Source organism: Corythoichthys intestinalis, chromosome 11 (genome assembly GCF_030265065.1).
Source record: "Corythoichthys intestinalis isolate RoL2023-P3 chromosome 11, ASM3026506v1, whole genome shotgun sequence".
Taxonomy (NCBI): Eukaryota; Metazoa; Chordata; class Actinopteri; order Syngnathiformes; family Syngnathidae; genus Corythoichthys; species Corythoichthys intestinalis.
The window spans coordinates 44,330,924-44,347,922 of record NC_080405.1 but is presented as its reverse complement, the minus strand read 5'-3'; the positions used below and the strand labels follow the sequence as shown (position 1 = coordinate 44,347,922).

The 16,999-nt window shown below is 42.7% G+C and overlaps 1 protein-coding gene across 1 annotated transcript in view; it reads left to right on the top strand.

Annotated features, from left to right (window-relative positions):
- The first annotated feature begins 224 nt into the window (after positions 1 to 224).
- Positions 225 to 16,999, top strand: part of fat4 (FAT atypical cadherin 4) — a 228,135-nt gene continuing 211,360 nt past the window's right edge. The window contains exon 1 of the mRNA XM_057849592.1: positions 225 to 5,659. Within this exon, the coding sequence (XP_057705575.1) occupies positions 578 to 5,659 (5,082 nt within the window). The 5' untranslated portion in view covers positions 225 to 577. The remainder of the gene's footprint in view (positions 5,660 to 16,999) is intronic.

The window sequence follows — 16,999 nt, the reverse complement described above, 5'->3', positions numbered from 1 at the left end:
TTTTGGGCGTCTTAATGAACTGTATGAGGTTTAAGCTACAATTACCAGCGTGAAGTATGAGTGACAGTTTATATGTAAACGGGAAGTGTGAGTGCGCGCGTGGCCGTGCGTGTGACAATGGAAAGTGACGGAGGCGGTGCGAGCTAGCTCAGCCCCGTCCAATGGGATCTAGAGAGGGAGGGAGCCCCGACTCCAGCTTTGTTCTAACTTTTTGTAGTGAGACTTTGCCGAGTAGCGGCGCAATGTAAAGTGCGAGCGCCTAGTGGACCGTTATTCTGAACTCCTCTCAGCTGCGCATCGCTCCTCGCTGCTCTGATCCACTTTTACGCACAGATACCTTGAGTGACATTTGGACGAAACTCTTTTGGAATCAACGTGAGCGGGAAAGGGGGAGAAGTTGCTTGAATGTCGCAGGAATGCTTTTCACCCTCCCGTGGATGCTGCATTGATGAGGAGCGCTCTCACTGCTGGAGTAAAGTGTCTTTTGCATGTGTTAACTTTTGCAAGAAAAGTTTTTTCTGGATTATAATGCTCTAGCGTGGATGCATCAAGCTGCACCAGGCTGGCTGACCTGACCATGGCGCGGCTTCACTCGCTCCTGCTGCTGCTGTGGACTCTGTCGCGCTACTCGGCGTCCACGCAAGTACGCCAAGAGTTCCGCGTGCTGGAGGAGCAGCCCGCGGGCACCTACGTGGGTCAGATAGACACCCGCGCTGGCTTCACGTACCGCTTCAGTGAGAGCCACAAACTTTTTGCCATCAATGGCAGTACGGGGGTGATTTCCACTTCATCTGTGGTGGATAGGGAGCTTCTGCAGAGCGATGTCATCAACGTGGTGGTGCTCTCCAGTCAGCCCACATATCCCACGGAGGTCAGGATTGTGGTGCTTGATATAAATGACAATGCACCGGTGTTCCCGGACGCGTCTATCGTGGTGTCGTTCAAGGAGGACGCCAGCAGCGGCCGGCAGGTGATCTTGGACACGGCCACCGACTCTGACATCGGGAGTAACGGCGTGGACCACACCACTTACAGAATAGTTAAGGGCAACCAGCAGAGGAAATTCCGCTTGGATATTACCGTCAACCCCAGTGGTGAAGGTGCATTTCTGCACCTGGTCTCGACAGGGGGTCTGGACCGGGAGCTCACACCCTTCTACCAGCTCCTGATCGAAGTGGAGGACAAGGGGGACCCTAAAAAGTTTGGCTACCTGCAGGTGAATGTGACTATCCAGGACATCAATGACAACCCGCCTGCTTTTGAGCGTGAACAATACCAGGCGAGTATGTTTGAGGACGCCGCGGTGGGCTCCAGCGTCCTGCAGATCACGGCAACCGATCGAGACGACGGGACCAACGCGGAGATCAGGTACTTCCTGGACGATGGCAGCCCTTTCCAAATCGACCCCAAAGATGGTACTGTTATTATAAAACAAAGTTTGGATTATGAAATTAAGAAGGAGTACTCATTGACGATTCACGCGGTGGACAACGGGGCCCCGTCCTTGTCTGGGAGAACAGAGGCGACTGTCAAACTATTGGACGTGAACGATAACGACCCTGTGGTGAAATTCAGGTACTTCCCCACCACGTCGAAATTTGCTTCTGTGGATGAAAATGCACAAATTGGCACTGTTGTGGCCCTACTTACTGTGTCTGATTCGGACTCCTCCACTGCTAACGGTAACATCTCAGTGTCCATCTTGGGCGGAAACGAGCAAAGACATTTTGAGGTGCACACATCCCCCGTTCCCAATTTAAGTTTGATCAAAGTGGCCAGTGTTTTAGACAGAGAGCGGATATCCTCGTACAACCTAACAGTTTCGGTGTCGGACAATGGCAAACCAGTGGCGCGCTCGTCTTTTGCTAGTCTTGTGATATTTGTCAATGACATCAACGACCACCCGCCGATATTCCAAGAGGCGCAGTACAGGGTCGATATCAGCGAGGACGTCCCTAAAGGCAGCTACATTAAAGGGGTGTCTGCAACAGATGGTGACTCCGGGCAGAATGCCAACTTGCGCTACTCACTGGTGTCTGGAAATGCTTTGGGATGGTTTTCCATCAGCGAAAACAGTGGCCTGGTTACCAGTGCTGCTTTGTTGGATAGGGAAGTTGCATCCCAAGTTGTTCTGAACATTAGTGCCAAAGACCAGGGGCTGCAGCCCAAGATTTCTTACACTAAACTCATTGTGAGCATCACTGATGTAAACGACCAAGTACCCACATTTACACAGAGTACCTATCATGTTTCCTTGGTGGAGCACGCCCCCGCCGGCACTGAAATCCTCATGCTTTCGGCCTCAGATGATGACCTCGGCGAGAACGGGACAGTTCGTTTCTCGTTTGATGCTGAGACTACGCCAGACGTCCGTGAGCTGTTTCGCCTGGATGCCATGTCAGGCCGTTTGAGCGCAGCCCGTGAGTTAGACAGAGAGGAACAAGCCTCCTATTTGCTCCACATCCAGGCAACAGACACAGGCACACCCCCGTTGCACTCTGTCGCAAAGGTTAACATCACCTTGCGGGATATCAATGACAACAGGCCTGTTTTTTACCCTGCGCAGTATTTTGCAAATGTAAATGAGAATGAGCCACCGGGCACTTACGCCACCACGGTTTCTGCAACAGATCCAGACTTGGGTCGCAACGGCACAGTGAAATATATTATCACGGCAGGTGACACCTCTAAATTTCACATTAACAGTAACACAGGTAAAATCACCACCTTGGCGTCGTTAGACAGAGAAGTGAAAACCACTTATCAGCTGCAGGTGACAGCTGCGGATGGTGGCGGATTGCGCTCACACACTCACGCCATTGTCACTGTGACTGTAATAGACACGCAAGATAACCCCCCCATATTTAGCCAGAGAGTTTACAGCTTTGTCATGTTTGAGAATGTGATGCTAAGAACAGTAATAGGGACAGTGTCAGCCACCACTGTAGATTTAAACTCTAATATTTCCTACTTGATTACCTCAGGAGACCAGAGAGGGCTTTTCACAGTAAACTCAGATGGTCAGATCACGACATCCAGCCAGATAGATCGAGAAGAGCAGGGTTTCTATCACCTGAAAGTTATCGCTAGAGCAGGCGAGATCACAGGAGAGGCCTTTGTCAACATCACAGTGAAGGACCTGAATGATAATGCCCCACACTTTATTCACTCAGTTGAACACGTGAGCGCTGTGGAGAACTGGAGCACAGGTCACATGATCTTTCAAGCCAAGGCCTCGGATCCTGACGAAGGTGCAAACGGAATGGTGGTCTACAGCCTTAAGCAAAACCCCCGAGGTCTTTTCCACATTCACGAGAAGCATGGCCTCATCACGCTCACAGGGCCTCTTGAGGTCACCTCAACTTCTTACGAAATCGAGGTCTTGGCATCAGACATGGGGGTCCCCAGACACACGTCCACCTTGGTCCTCATTGTCAGTGTTTACGACGTCAATGATAACTCGCCCGTATTCAATCAGCTGTCGTACGAGGTCGCCATCCTGGAGTCGGAACCCGTCAACAGCCGCTTTTTCACTGTAGAAGCCACCGACAAAGACTCAGGCCTCAACGGGGAGATCATGTACGACATCATCGGTGGCAACACGGGAGACATTTTTGGAATTTTCCCAGACGGTCAACTGTACATTAAATCAGAGCTTGATCGGGAGCTGCAGGAAAGATACAACTTAGTCGTGGTGGCTTCAGACCGTGCCGTGGAACCGCTAAGTGCCACTATCAATGTCAGTGTGATCCTAGATGACGTCAACGACAACCGCCCCCTGTTTAACAGTACAAATTATGTCTTTCACTTTGAGGAGGAGCAAATGAGGGGCTCGCCGGTCGGCTTGGTCTACGCCGAGGATAAAGACTTTGGCCCAAACAGCGATGTCAGATACTCATTTGAGACTCCGCAGCCCAACTTTGAGCTGAACGCCATCACAGGGGAATTGACGAGCACGGTGCGATTGGACCGTGAGTCACTAATGAGACAAAGAGGCGCCGCTGCCTTCAGCTTCGTCGTCATCTCAGCCGACCAGGGTCTCCCTAAACCCCTCAGAGACCAGGCCAAAGTGCAAGTTTACATACGAGACATCAATGACAACGCGCCTAAGTTTACCAAAGACATTTACCAGGCCTCCATTTCAGAGTCCGCTCAAAACATGACACAGCTGCTGCGTGTCTCCGCCTCCGATGTTGACGAAAACAACAATGGACTTGTCCATTATCATGTCGCAGAGGGCAACGAGGAGGGACAGTTCGCCATTGACAGAAGCTCTGGACAAGTCACATTAATTGGCAAGCTGGATTATGAATTAACAGCCTCTTATTCGCTAAAAATAATTGCCACTGATGCTGGCGTTGAGCCCTTATCCTCATCTTGCATGCTTAGCATTAGCGTACTAGATGAGAATGACAACTCCCCGACCTTCCCCAAATCTTCGCTGTCTGTGGATGCGCAGGAAAACATGAGGATAGGGGAGCTCGTGGCCTCAGTGACAGCAAGTGACGCCGACTCAGGCCCAAACGCTGACATAACATACAGCATCACTGCCACAAATAACCACGGCACCTTCAGCATCAGTCCCAACACAGGCAGCATCTTCCTCTTCAAAAAGTTGGACTATGAAACACAGGCGTTTTACAAGCTCAACGTCACAGCGAGGGACAACGGCCGACCCCAGCGCTCATCCTCAATTCCTGTGATCATCCACGTAAGGGATTTCAATGACAACCCGCCTATTTTCACGCCGGGGGACATCTTCAAATCTATCCCGGAGAATCTGCCAATTTCGGCCTCTGTCATGACCATTATGGCTCATGACACAGATGCGGACATCAATGGGCAGCTGGAGTACTCCATCGTGCAGCAGGTCCCTCGGGGAAACCACTTCAGCATCGATCCGATCTCCGGCCTCATCTACACAACAAAGGAGGTGGACAGGGAGTTTTCCAATCTGTTCGAGTTGACTGTAAAGGCCACGGACCAGGCCATGCCGTTCGAATTCCGACGTTTTGCCCTTAAAAACGTCACAATATGGGTCACGGACATCAATGACAACATCCCCACTTTTGTGTCGCAGAACGCCCTCGTGGCTGAGCCCAACATTGTCATCGGCTCCATCCTGACCACGGTTGTGGCGTTTGACCCCGATGAGGGGGAAAATGGGGAAGTGGAGTACGAGCTCGTGGAGGGTGACTCAGACACGTTCATCATGGACCGCTACAGTGGCGACATTCGACTCGCCTCGCAGCTGGTGCCCTCACGCCTCGTGTACACGCTCACCGTATCGGCCACTGACCATGGCAGTGAACGCAAGACCTCCAGGACGGACATGACCATCATCATGCAGGGATCAGACGGTCCTGTGTTCACCCAGCCCAAATACATCACCATACTCAAGGAAGGGCAGCCGCCAGGCACCAACGTCATCTCCTTAGATGCCTCCAGCCCGCGAGGCTCTGGCGGGAAAGTGGAGTACTTCATTGTGGCGGTGCGCAGCAGTGGGAAATCCGCCGGACGCCTCTTTACCATCGGACGGCGCACCGGAGTCATACAGACAGCAGCAGAGCTGGACAGAGAGAAAGGCTCCGACCTCTACCTGGTGGATGTGTACGCCATCGAGACGGATGCGGGCCATCCCAGGACGCAGCGTGCCGAGGTGAGTGCACCGCAAGCTTTTGTGGTCCCGGGAATGTACTATTTTTTTATTGGCGCTGTTTGTTTTGAGAGTTCATGAACTCATGTGCTGGCATTTGTCTACGATATTAATGAGATCAAGATCCACGCTAGAATTGGAGGAGGGTGACACTCGCAGTCCAAGCCACACAGACAATAGAGGCATGTAATGCATTTGTACACTCATTATTTCACTATTTTACGCACAGCTCTGCCAGTGATTTGACATCATTTCTGTTGTGCCCCGAGTATGGAGCGCTTGTTCTAAAGCATTATTACTTTCAGTACTGTCTTATCTAGAGATATGAATATGACAGATTGAAAACAGATGCCAGTACAAAAGGGGTGGGCAAAGTTTTGTGCTTTCAGTTCGCATTTGAGTTTGTAAAAGGACAGATGTGTGCTCATTCGGGAATGAGCAAGGTTTATGTGCACTTAAATGGTAACAGAATCAAAATTTACATCAATAAAATGTACAGTGTATCACAAAAGTGAGTACACCCTTTGCATTTCTGCAGATATTTAAGTATATCTTTTCATGGGACAACACTGACAAAATGACACTTTGACACAATGAAAAGTAGTCTGTGTGCAGCTTATATAATTGAGTTAATTTATTTTCCCCTCAAAATAACTCAAAATATAGCCATTAATATCTAAACCCCTGGCAACAAAAGTGAGTACACCCCTTTGAAAAAACGTATGGTCTCATCAGACCATAGGAAATGGTTCCAGTAATCCATGTGCTTTGTTGACATGTCTTCAGCAAACTGTTTGCGGGCTTTCTTGTGTACCGTCTTCAGGAGAGGCTTCCTCCTGGGGTAACAGCCATGCACACCAATTTGATGTAGAGTACGGCGTATGGTCTGAGCACTAACAGGCTGACCCCCCCCCCCCCACCACCACCACCTCTTCAATCTCTGCAGCAATGCTGACAGCACTCCTGTAACGAGTCACATGACATTTTGGAGGGAAAATGACAAGCAGTACTCAATTTGGACATTTAGGGATGTACGTTTTTTTTTCAAAGGGGTGTAATCACTTTTGTTGCCAGGGGTTTAAATATTAATGGCTATATATTGAGTTATTTTGAGGGGAAAATAAATTAACTCTATTATATAAGCAGCACACAGACTATTTTTCATAGTGTCAAAGTGTCATTTTGTCAGTGTTGTCCCATGAAAAGATATACTTAAATATCTGCAGAATTGCGAGTTGTGTACTCACTTTTGTGATACACTGTACATACATTTTAAAGCAACACTAGGTAACTTTTCAACCTTTATAAAATATTTTCATAACATTTGTGATATGTTAACTGACAACTTGTTGAATGACACCTTTTATATCTTGAGGGGGTCTTTATTGCTTTCACCAGCACTAATTAACTTTGAGGAGGGTGGCAGGAACCCCACATACAAAAAAAAAAAAAACCCTACAAATGTCCTGACTGCTTTACGGCATACGTCACTTTCTCCTTTCCCCATTCATTATTAAGACAGAAGTCGATGCGAATGCCTTCGCGCAAATTCTGCAAAGATGGCAGAGCAACAAAAGAGACAAAAAGTTTTGAGGAGGAGGGAAAAAAGGGAGGGTACCAGGATACTCAAGAATAATCGTTGGTCCGGCTTTCACTCGCTGGCGTGACCCCAACCCTCCCCCCCAACCTAATTCGCTGATGAGTTCGGGTGGGGTGTGGTTAGCAACACTAAGCCACACGGTTGCTAACTGTTATATGTTATTTTTTTTAGCCACAACTGGATTCATTACATTATTAACTCATACTGTACACTCTTAGCAATTTTCACTGGTGCAACCCCCTTCGCTCCCGGCCGTTTTACTAGATTTTGACTGATTTTGCAAGGCCCACAGAAAATTCTGTTCTATTGCTATATAAACATGAAAAAAAGGAAAAAAAAGTTAGTTCATATCTTTTTCCATTCTTTAGAAATCAGCATTAGAAAATAGCTTATTTTGAGCAATTTTTCCAATTTCTGATAAAAAAAACAGAGAAATTGAGGTTTTTGTGAAAGCATACATTTCAAACATAACTTTGACTTTAACACAGCTATTTTTTGCTTTAGTTACATCCCAAACATCTGAATAATGTTTTCCTTTTACAAAATAACATAAACAACAAGACAAATAGAGCTTTTCGTAGCAAAGTATCAATTTATTGACACATAACTAACTGAGAGAAGACACTGTTGTGACTGCGACAGCCGGGATAAACTTTTCCCTCATCGCCTCCTGTCTCTGCTTGGCGAGCGGCACGGACTCAATGGCATCGTCCGCTGCACTGATGGTCCCGGTCGTTCTGCTCGGTCGTCCAGCGCCTGGCATCCCGGGCGCCCTCCCGGTTTTTCTGCTCAGTCATCTGTCACCTGGCATCCGTGACGTCCATTCGGTCATCTTCCGCCGGCGCCCAGGTCATGAGGCCAGCCGTTTGTTCCTTTAAATCGGGTTGTGTGTCTTACCAAATGCGCTACTGGCCTCCAGTGGCCAGTTTTATTGCTTTAAAATGGATTTTCAGCATTGTGCTTTGAAGATGAATCAGAACCCAGAGATGGCTCTAGTGAAAAAAAAAACGTAAAAGACGTATAAATATGTCTTTTGGACACTGAAACAATAAAAAATAGAACATATTTATACGTTTTTGGGAGCAAATGAGTTAATATTCATCCTTCACACAGCCGCTGGAAATAAAAGTGTCATTTAATCCATTTGCAGGTGACAGGGAGCTCATGATTTTACGATATTGTGTGGGTGTGCACTGGTCCTCATGGGAAACAGTCTTCCTTGAGGCAAAACACTACCGCACTAAACGCTTTTGTCCACCTGCGTCGCTAAAATCAACCAAAACTGAAAAGTTACCTAGTGTTGCTTTAAAGCAAGAAACTTATTGTTAGGTTTTTAATCGATAACCAATAATACATGTGAATAAAAAAAGAGAAATGCATAGTTAAAATGGTTACATTTTAATTCCAGTTCAATGATTTAGATTAATTTCTATGACAAATTATTTTTATATTATCATTCATGTTTAGAATTTGTTTAATTATAATAAATAACCTATATTGCAGGACTTAAATATATGCTTAAAGGGCCGCCTTTGGTCCCAAGGCCGAGCTTTGCTCACCCCTGTTCGTGAAAGTTCAATGTACTGGATGGCTTTACTAAGTGTCTAAGAGGGAGTTATTGAAATAAGTATGTGTCACATGTGTGCGTGCCAGTTCTACTTTTGGGCCTGGGGGCTGTTTTGGCATTGGGGTGGTCCCGGCTGGTTCCATTATATGACTGAGAACTTCTCCACAGGCAATAAGTGACCATTAAAATTGGATGACCTCTTAAGCCCGGTTGAGACGATGCTGAGGGCAAAGAGGGTGAAATCTAAGCTTCGGGCCGGTGTTTGAGCTTCATGACGCACCTTTTGGAGGCAATTGTTTATCCTCCCCTCAAATGAAAAGCAAATGTGTGTGCAAAATTAGGTACAATAGAATAATCAAATGAGAGATGATATGAGAATTCTCACTTTCCTGTTGTTGTAATGCTCTGTTTTGAATCATTTGTGATCAATCTAACAATGTGTTTATTATTGTGGTTGAAGCGTGACAGCTGGTTCTAATATTTACTGTATTTAGCGATATGAGGGCGGCCAAGTTATCCGAAACAGCTGTCTGTATGATGCATACTTACTATTAAACCGTAATCGCAGGTTGGTAGATGATACCACTGTGCCCCGTTGGGCATCCTAACAGTTGTGAACTGTAATATCACTGCCATAACAATAAGAAAGAGAGATACAAAAATAATATAGTGTACTAGAAAATATGTAGTTGCATACAAAAACAATGTTGCGCACTTATTTATGATGATGATATTTAGAAAATACCCCCACCCCCCAAAAAAAGCATTTTAATTGAAAAAGTAATTTAGAGATGACATTTAAAGAGACCTTACAAGATTTTTAATGTCAATGTTGTAATGTCTTTTCTGCTCCATTCATGCTCCAGTAAAAAAGTATTTGTAGACAAGAATACTCAAGTAATGAGTAACATTGTGAGTAATTGCTTACATTGTATGATTTTTTTTCCAAATAATTGCAATTTTTTTTTAGACTTAATCTATATGAACTAAAATTATAATACAGTACTATAACGTAAACATGGCATGCCAATAAATGATCTAACATGACCATATTAGGCCAAAAACCAATGCCCTGATAAGTACATCCAGCCATGACATTTTGACTGAGACTGAAAACTTAGGTCGACCATTCTGGTTGATCACACGCCTGTGCACGTCCACGCACATCCCTGAGGCTGTCTCGCCGAGCATCCGCCTGCTTGGCAAAAATACTTTTCTAATCCACTTAAGGCTGTACACTCACATTTTTACGTTTCTGGTGCTGATTTGTTGAGCCAAACACATTTTGGTTTATGTTCGTGCCCATACAAGCATGCGCGCCACGCACGAGCTGCAGTTACGGTTTAGGCCGGAGGTGGCAGTCACAAGTAAAAAAGTCACAAACGCTGGAAAGTCTCTTTAAATTTAAGATCATAAAATAGAGTAGCTTTTGCATATTTGCAACCCTCCTGGAAATTATTATTTTTGTAAATTTCTGACCTTCATTTTGATCATGTAAAATATGCGGCTGATATCTGTTTGATGATGAAGTCTTTTTAAATATGGTTGCTTTTGGGACATTTTTGTAGCTGTTTACTGAAGGTGCAACAATTAATCAATTAATCGACAACTAATCTATTAGCAAATTTATCGACAACAATTTTGATAACCAATTAATTGTTTAGGACCTTCTTCACCTTAAACTTGCCTAAAATCTTGAAATTCGAACATATATATAACTTCTCAGTTGTAAATATTATCACATTTCTTCATTATATTTCGTTAAGTCAAATTAGCACATGAACAAAAATCCGCTTTTACTTTGGAAAACATTTCACATTTTTGCCAATTTTCAGACATCTTACTATCTAAACTAGCTTCTTCATGAGGCTGCAGCAACTAATCGATTAAATCAATTAAAATCCATTAATAAATTAGTTGACAACAAATTACAATTTACAATCGATTTTTGCCTCCGGGTATGAACAGTCCCGTTTGGGTCTTTGTTTGTAAGGTGAGACTGCCAGTGCCAGTGATTAGAGCAAGAGAGAGAGAGTTCACTGCTACACTCGGGTTGGGTTGCTGAATCAGTAATATTAGATTGCCGTTAATTGTCTTTTGTGTTGTGAGATCCAGTGTTCCTCTGTCAAATGTGAGAAAATGAAGCCAATGACATTGTTTGTATTCTTTGTTGATTAGACGTTACTACATATCATGGCGCGCTAAGCTAGTTAGCGGTTATGCTAGTCAGTGTCCTAAGCGTCTGTTTTAGAGAAGCATATTAGCGCTTGACTTATTGCTAGATAGTAAAGTTCATAGTAATTTTTTTTTTATTTATAAAGAAACCACACACATAAACCCATTCATATAACAGCTTAGAGTCTCAACACAAACTCCCATTCAAACTGTAAATTGTCATACAAGAGAGTGTGCTTTGAAATTTAATTTATCTTCATTGTTACTTACAACATGCCTAAAAGAACTTTAAGTTAAACTGTCAAGGTAATTGAAAAAAGTGACATTTATCCGATTAATTGATTAATCGTTTAATTAATTGGCTTATTAATCAATGATAAAAATAATCGTTCGTTGCAGTCCTACTGCTTATGTAACCAGTCCGCATAGAGCCACGCCGTACAACGCGATCTGTCCCCCTCAGCCAGGTCAGGAGTTGTACCTGGGCCACACAGCCAACCAATATGGAAGAAGAGCACGCGAGCCGCTATGCCACAGGCTCAGGCTAGCCGCTATGGCCGTCAGAGTGCTCTTTTGAAGGCATTGGGAGGAAGGTTTCACACGCAACACACACAGCGGACTTGCACCCCTTACCCTTATAATGTATCTGCTTATGAATGTACACTCTAACTCAGTGGTTCCTAAACCGGTCTTCTCGGTTTTTGTTCCTACTGATCGAGCACAGACCGTTTAACCAATGAGTTTTTTGCCAAAACAAGCAGCACCTGACTACAATCAACTGATTACACTTGTAAAACACCAGATTGGTACACATGTGTCGTCCTGTTTTGTTGGAAAGAAATCCAGTTTGGGAACCCCTGCTCTAACTAAACCTCAGGATGCAAATCTTGAAGTAAACATTTCTGAGGTGAGAGTTTATTCATTTGGAATCTGAGCCAAGAGCGTCTGCTTTCGGTGGAATGTGCGCAAATTGGAATTAGGCACTGGGACCAGCAGTGTAAATCCAGACTTAGCTTGCTGAATATTTAGCCGCATTGGGATATCAAGTGTTCCCTCTTTCACTTCGCCCTCGGGCCTTCCTACTTCGCACACTCTCACTTTCTTAATGAGACATCGTTTCCAGACTTTCAAACTGGAGATGCTTGAACTTTGTCACCCGCGCCTGCCACGCAGAGATGACTTTACCTTCCCCCGGCTCATCTGGCTGCATTAGGAGAAGCGTGAGATCCAATAAAAAGTCGGAGGAGTCCACATGTGGAAATACGTTTGGGATTTTTTTTAGTATTTTTGACCGCTCTTTTTTTTTTTTTTTTGCGTAAACCTTGGGACTTCGACAAATGTCTTTCCAACGCGCTGTTTGTACCCTGTAGCAACTAGAAAGAGTAGTATTTGAGTATTTTCCTCCTCCGGGGGTTGCGACCTTGTCGCATTTCCGCCCATTGATTGGTCGCATGAGGGGAAGTTGGCTGCTTTGTGTAAACCTGCTATGGAAGTTTTGTTTTCATATTCTGTGTGTGTGTGTTAGGCTTTTTCCTCACAGATCTGCATATGACGTGTCCATAGATTGAAAGAAAGTTGGATGTAATAAGCGCTTGATTTACTTAGGTTGTTTTTCCAAAGAATCCGTGTTGAATTTGAGTCTTTGTGCTGCTTCCTGCTGGCAGGGATGATGCGTTCTTGGCTGCGCACTTGTCCATTGTTGTGGAATGCATTGTCATAGTGTTACGAGCGTCACGTTTCTTATTTGTATTTGTATTTGTATTTTTTTCAACTATTTCAGTGTAAGTTGACATTCATCACATTCTGAAATATTGTGGGTAAAACATATTTCTCGATAAGAATGACTGGAAATCATCCACGCCACTCAGAATCTTAAAAAGCGTCAATTAAGTGGAAAGGCCATGTTTTAAAGAGGATGTTATGATGAATGGACTTTTTAATGCCTTGTTTACAAATTGAAGGGTCTCTTGAGTGCCTTTCCACCCATCAAGTGTGAAATTCAACAACCAAATACATCTTTTGTTTGCTGTTAGTGGGTTTGTGCCATACTGAGACATTCATTTTGAAGTTTGACCTCAAGATTTTTAAAAATTTTATTATATTTTTTCATTCTTTCATGAGCGACTTATGATTAAAAAAAGAAAAAAGAAGAAAAAAAAAATTTTTTTTTTAATTCATATAAAATGAATGTCAAACGTATGGTTATGGGTCCAATTGCAATATACCGTAATTTTCGGACTGTAAGCCGCTACTTTTTCCCCCTCATTTTGAATCCTGCGGCTTATAGTCCAGTGCGGTTTATTTGTTGATTTTTTTTTGGGGGGGGGGGGGGGGGGGGATTATAACTTTGACAGCGACGTCATAAGACCATCATAATTATGACAATATGATGGTCATTACCGAATGCTTATGACAGATGTCATTCAGTGTCATTCGGCAAATTATGTCACTAATTCCCTTTTAATCCATTCAAAACTGAGATAATTTGCCAGATGAGACTAAAAGACATCTGTTCTACGCTTTCATTAATGCTCATGACAGTACTGTCATGTCATAATTATGATTGTCTTATGACAGCTTAATGGCGCCACTGTCAAATAAAGTGTTACCAAATACCATAACTAGCAATAAATGAGAACTGAAACAGTAACTGAAGAAATAAGCACAGAACATGAATTTTGATTATTTACATCTGTAGCGCTGCAATGCATACTAGGAAGCATGTTGGACGACAACAGTGACAACAGGTGGCAGCAGAGGTTGACTGTCTCCCCCAAGGGAGCAGTGATGGCCAAATGAAGCTTCTTGAATTTTTGCAGCCAGTTGGTTCAAAGCTTTATGGTGGTTCGTTTGGTTTCATGATAGTCTTATGATGCCACTGTCAAATAACGTGTTACCAGTTAATATCTTTAGGTGTAAATATCCCATAATACAGTGAGGACAGCTGCGGCTTAAAGTGAAGTGCGGCTTATCTATGAACAAATGCTGTTTTCTTGTCAAATTTGGTGGGTGGCGGCTTATAGTCAGGTAAGCCTTATAGTACAAAAATTATAGTACATATTTTCAGATACAATATTTTGCAGCCTCCATTTCATATGCAATAGTAGTTTTAGGGTTGCTTGCATATATGTAGTGACGGGCACATAAAAAAGAAAATAAATGATACATTATTTTAAATGAATAGAAATACAGTAATTACCCTAATTTTCGGACGAAAAGCCGCTACTTTTTTCCCTCATTTTGAATCCTGCGGCTTATAGTCCAGTGCGGCTTATTCGTTGATTTATTTGGGTTAATAGGTAACACTTTATTTGACAGCGGCATCATAAGACTGTCATAAGAACATCATAATTATGACATGACACTATCATGGGCATTACTGAATGCTTATGACAGAAGTCAATATGTGTCATGTGACATATTATTTCACTAACTCCATTTATGTCCAGCTCAGATCTTTTACGGCCATTCAAAGGTGAGATAATTTGCTGGATGACACTAACCGACCTCTATTATAAGCATTCATTAATGTTTATGACATTGTCATGTAATAATTATGACTGTCATATGACAGTATTATGGTACCACTATCCAAGAAAATGTTACCAAATACCATAGCTAGCAATTAATGAAACAACTGGAACAGTAACTGAAGAAATAATTAGTACAGAACATGATTGTTATTTACATCTGTAGCGCCGCAATGCATGCTAGGAGGAATGTTGGATGACAACAGTGTTTAAAGCAGGTGGGAGCAGAGGTTGACTGTCTCCCCCAAGGGAGCAGTGATGGCCAAATGAAGCTTTTAGAAACAATAAGGCTTTGCACCCAATTGGTTCAAAGCTTAATGGTGGTTCATTTGGTCTTATGACAGTCTTATGATGCCATTGTCAAATGAAGTGTTACCAGTTAATATCTTTTGGTGTAAATATCCCATAATACAATGAGGACAACTGCGGCTTATAGTCCAGTGCGGCTTATCTATGAACAAATGCCGTTTTCATGTCAAATTTGGTGGGTGGCGGCTTATAGTCAGGTGCGCCTTATAGTCCAGAAATTACGGTAATTTAAAGATCTGTTTTGGAAAAATATTAATCATTTAAATAGTAATACATTAAAAAAAAGAATAAAATGAATGCAATTAAAAAAGCCATGAGTTATAAAAAAAAAAAAACTCTAAATAAAATAAAATTGATAAAAAAAACTTTAAAAAATAATAATCAAAAATTTAAAAAATTGCAATATTTTTTTAAAAGAAGAAGAAAAAAGACTGAAATTCAAATAAGTGTGGCCCACGTGTCTTTTGCTCTGAAAATCTTATTAATTCATGTTTTTTGGGACTTATGACTGCCATTGACGGCAATTAGTTTTCAATATGAATTTCAATATTAATATCCCTCTTTTACTAACTACCACAACACATACACAGTGACCTGAGCTTGCAGTTAATGAGTTAAGCTAATCATAACTTTTCAATAGATGTCCGCTGTAGTGACTGCTGTCCTTAAAAAACATTCATTATACAAATAACCATGAAAATCAATAGAACTCAACATTTTGTGCAACTGTCTCTGTAAACAGCTACTGGTGAATGAATTAAGCATCACAAAAACCAAAGAAAAAGCGATAGTTGGTTAAAAAATGACTATTTCCGCTGATAATGATTCCAGAATGTTTTCCAGAACTCAAGTATTTTCCTATCCTTGATTTCAAACCTCCCTGCCGCACTGCTACTGATGTTGTTTTTTTTCGTTTTTCCATCTCCCCGCCAAACTAAATCCCAATCAAGTGGCACATCAGCTCGTGTCCCTCCTGCTCTGTAAGTCATTGTTCCCCTCCAAAGTAAACACAGTTAGGCCTTCCTTTTTTTACACTGCCTGTGTAGATAAACAGTCCAGCAGCAGCATTCTTTTGTTGCATTTGTTATGTTTTGTTCTGTGCCAGCAGCGCCTAGACTTGGCAGATTTATGAGCAAAAAGAACATGGATGGACGTGGACCTTTTGGATGGACACGAGGGGCGAAGAGGAAGACTGTTGGAGTTGTGGGTAGAAAGGGAAAGGGTGTGCATATGTGTGTGTGAGAGGGAAGGCGACTGGGGCATGGAAACATTTTAATGCCAGATGCAGGCTTGGCTGCAAGGAATTATGGGGAAGAAAAAAACAAGGTAGCCTGCTTTTTTGTTATATTGTGGTCATTTCATGCCTCTTGCATTTGCTTCGTTGCTTCAAGTCCCTGTAAAGTGAAAACAAATACATCGATTGTATTGTTTCATTCACCCTGTCTGGATAAAAATGCACAGTAATCTGGATTTTTTTGGATTAGAAAAGACATATAAATACATTTTGGGTACTGCGTCACTTAGTTTTGCCTGGGTCAATGGCAGTTTTAAGACATTACTCATCATATTCTGGCATTGATGTATTTCCAGAGGTGGGTAGAGTAGCCAAAAATTTTACTCAAGTAAGAGTAGCGTTACCTAAAATAATATTACTCAAGTAAGAGTAAAAGTAGTCATCCAAAAAATGTACTCAATTACAAGTAAAAAAGTATCCAGTGAAAAGAATACGCAAGTAATGATTAACATTTTGAGTAACTGCTTTTTTTTTTGTTTTCAAACAATGGTATTTTTTTTCTCAGCACAACTTATCGATATGAACTGTTGTTATGATGATATTGTACAATAACCCATTACGAAACCACGTGAAGCCAAAAAATAAGTATAAAAAATCCTTAACTTAGAGAGGAAAAAAAGTAGTAATGAAGCATTATCCATCCAAAGAGCATGAGTGCCCTGCCCTCTAGTGGAGAAAATAGTTCCTAGTTTGAATAGTGTAGTTCCTTGATAGTTACCGTATTTTTCGGACTATAAGTCGCACCTGAGTATAAGTCGCACCAGCCATAAAATGCCCAACGAAGAGGAAAAAAAACATAAGTCGCACCGGAGTATAAATTACTTTACTTGATAAAATCCAACACATAGAACAGATATGTCATCTTGAA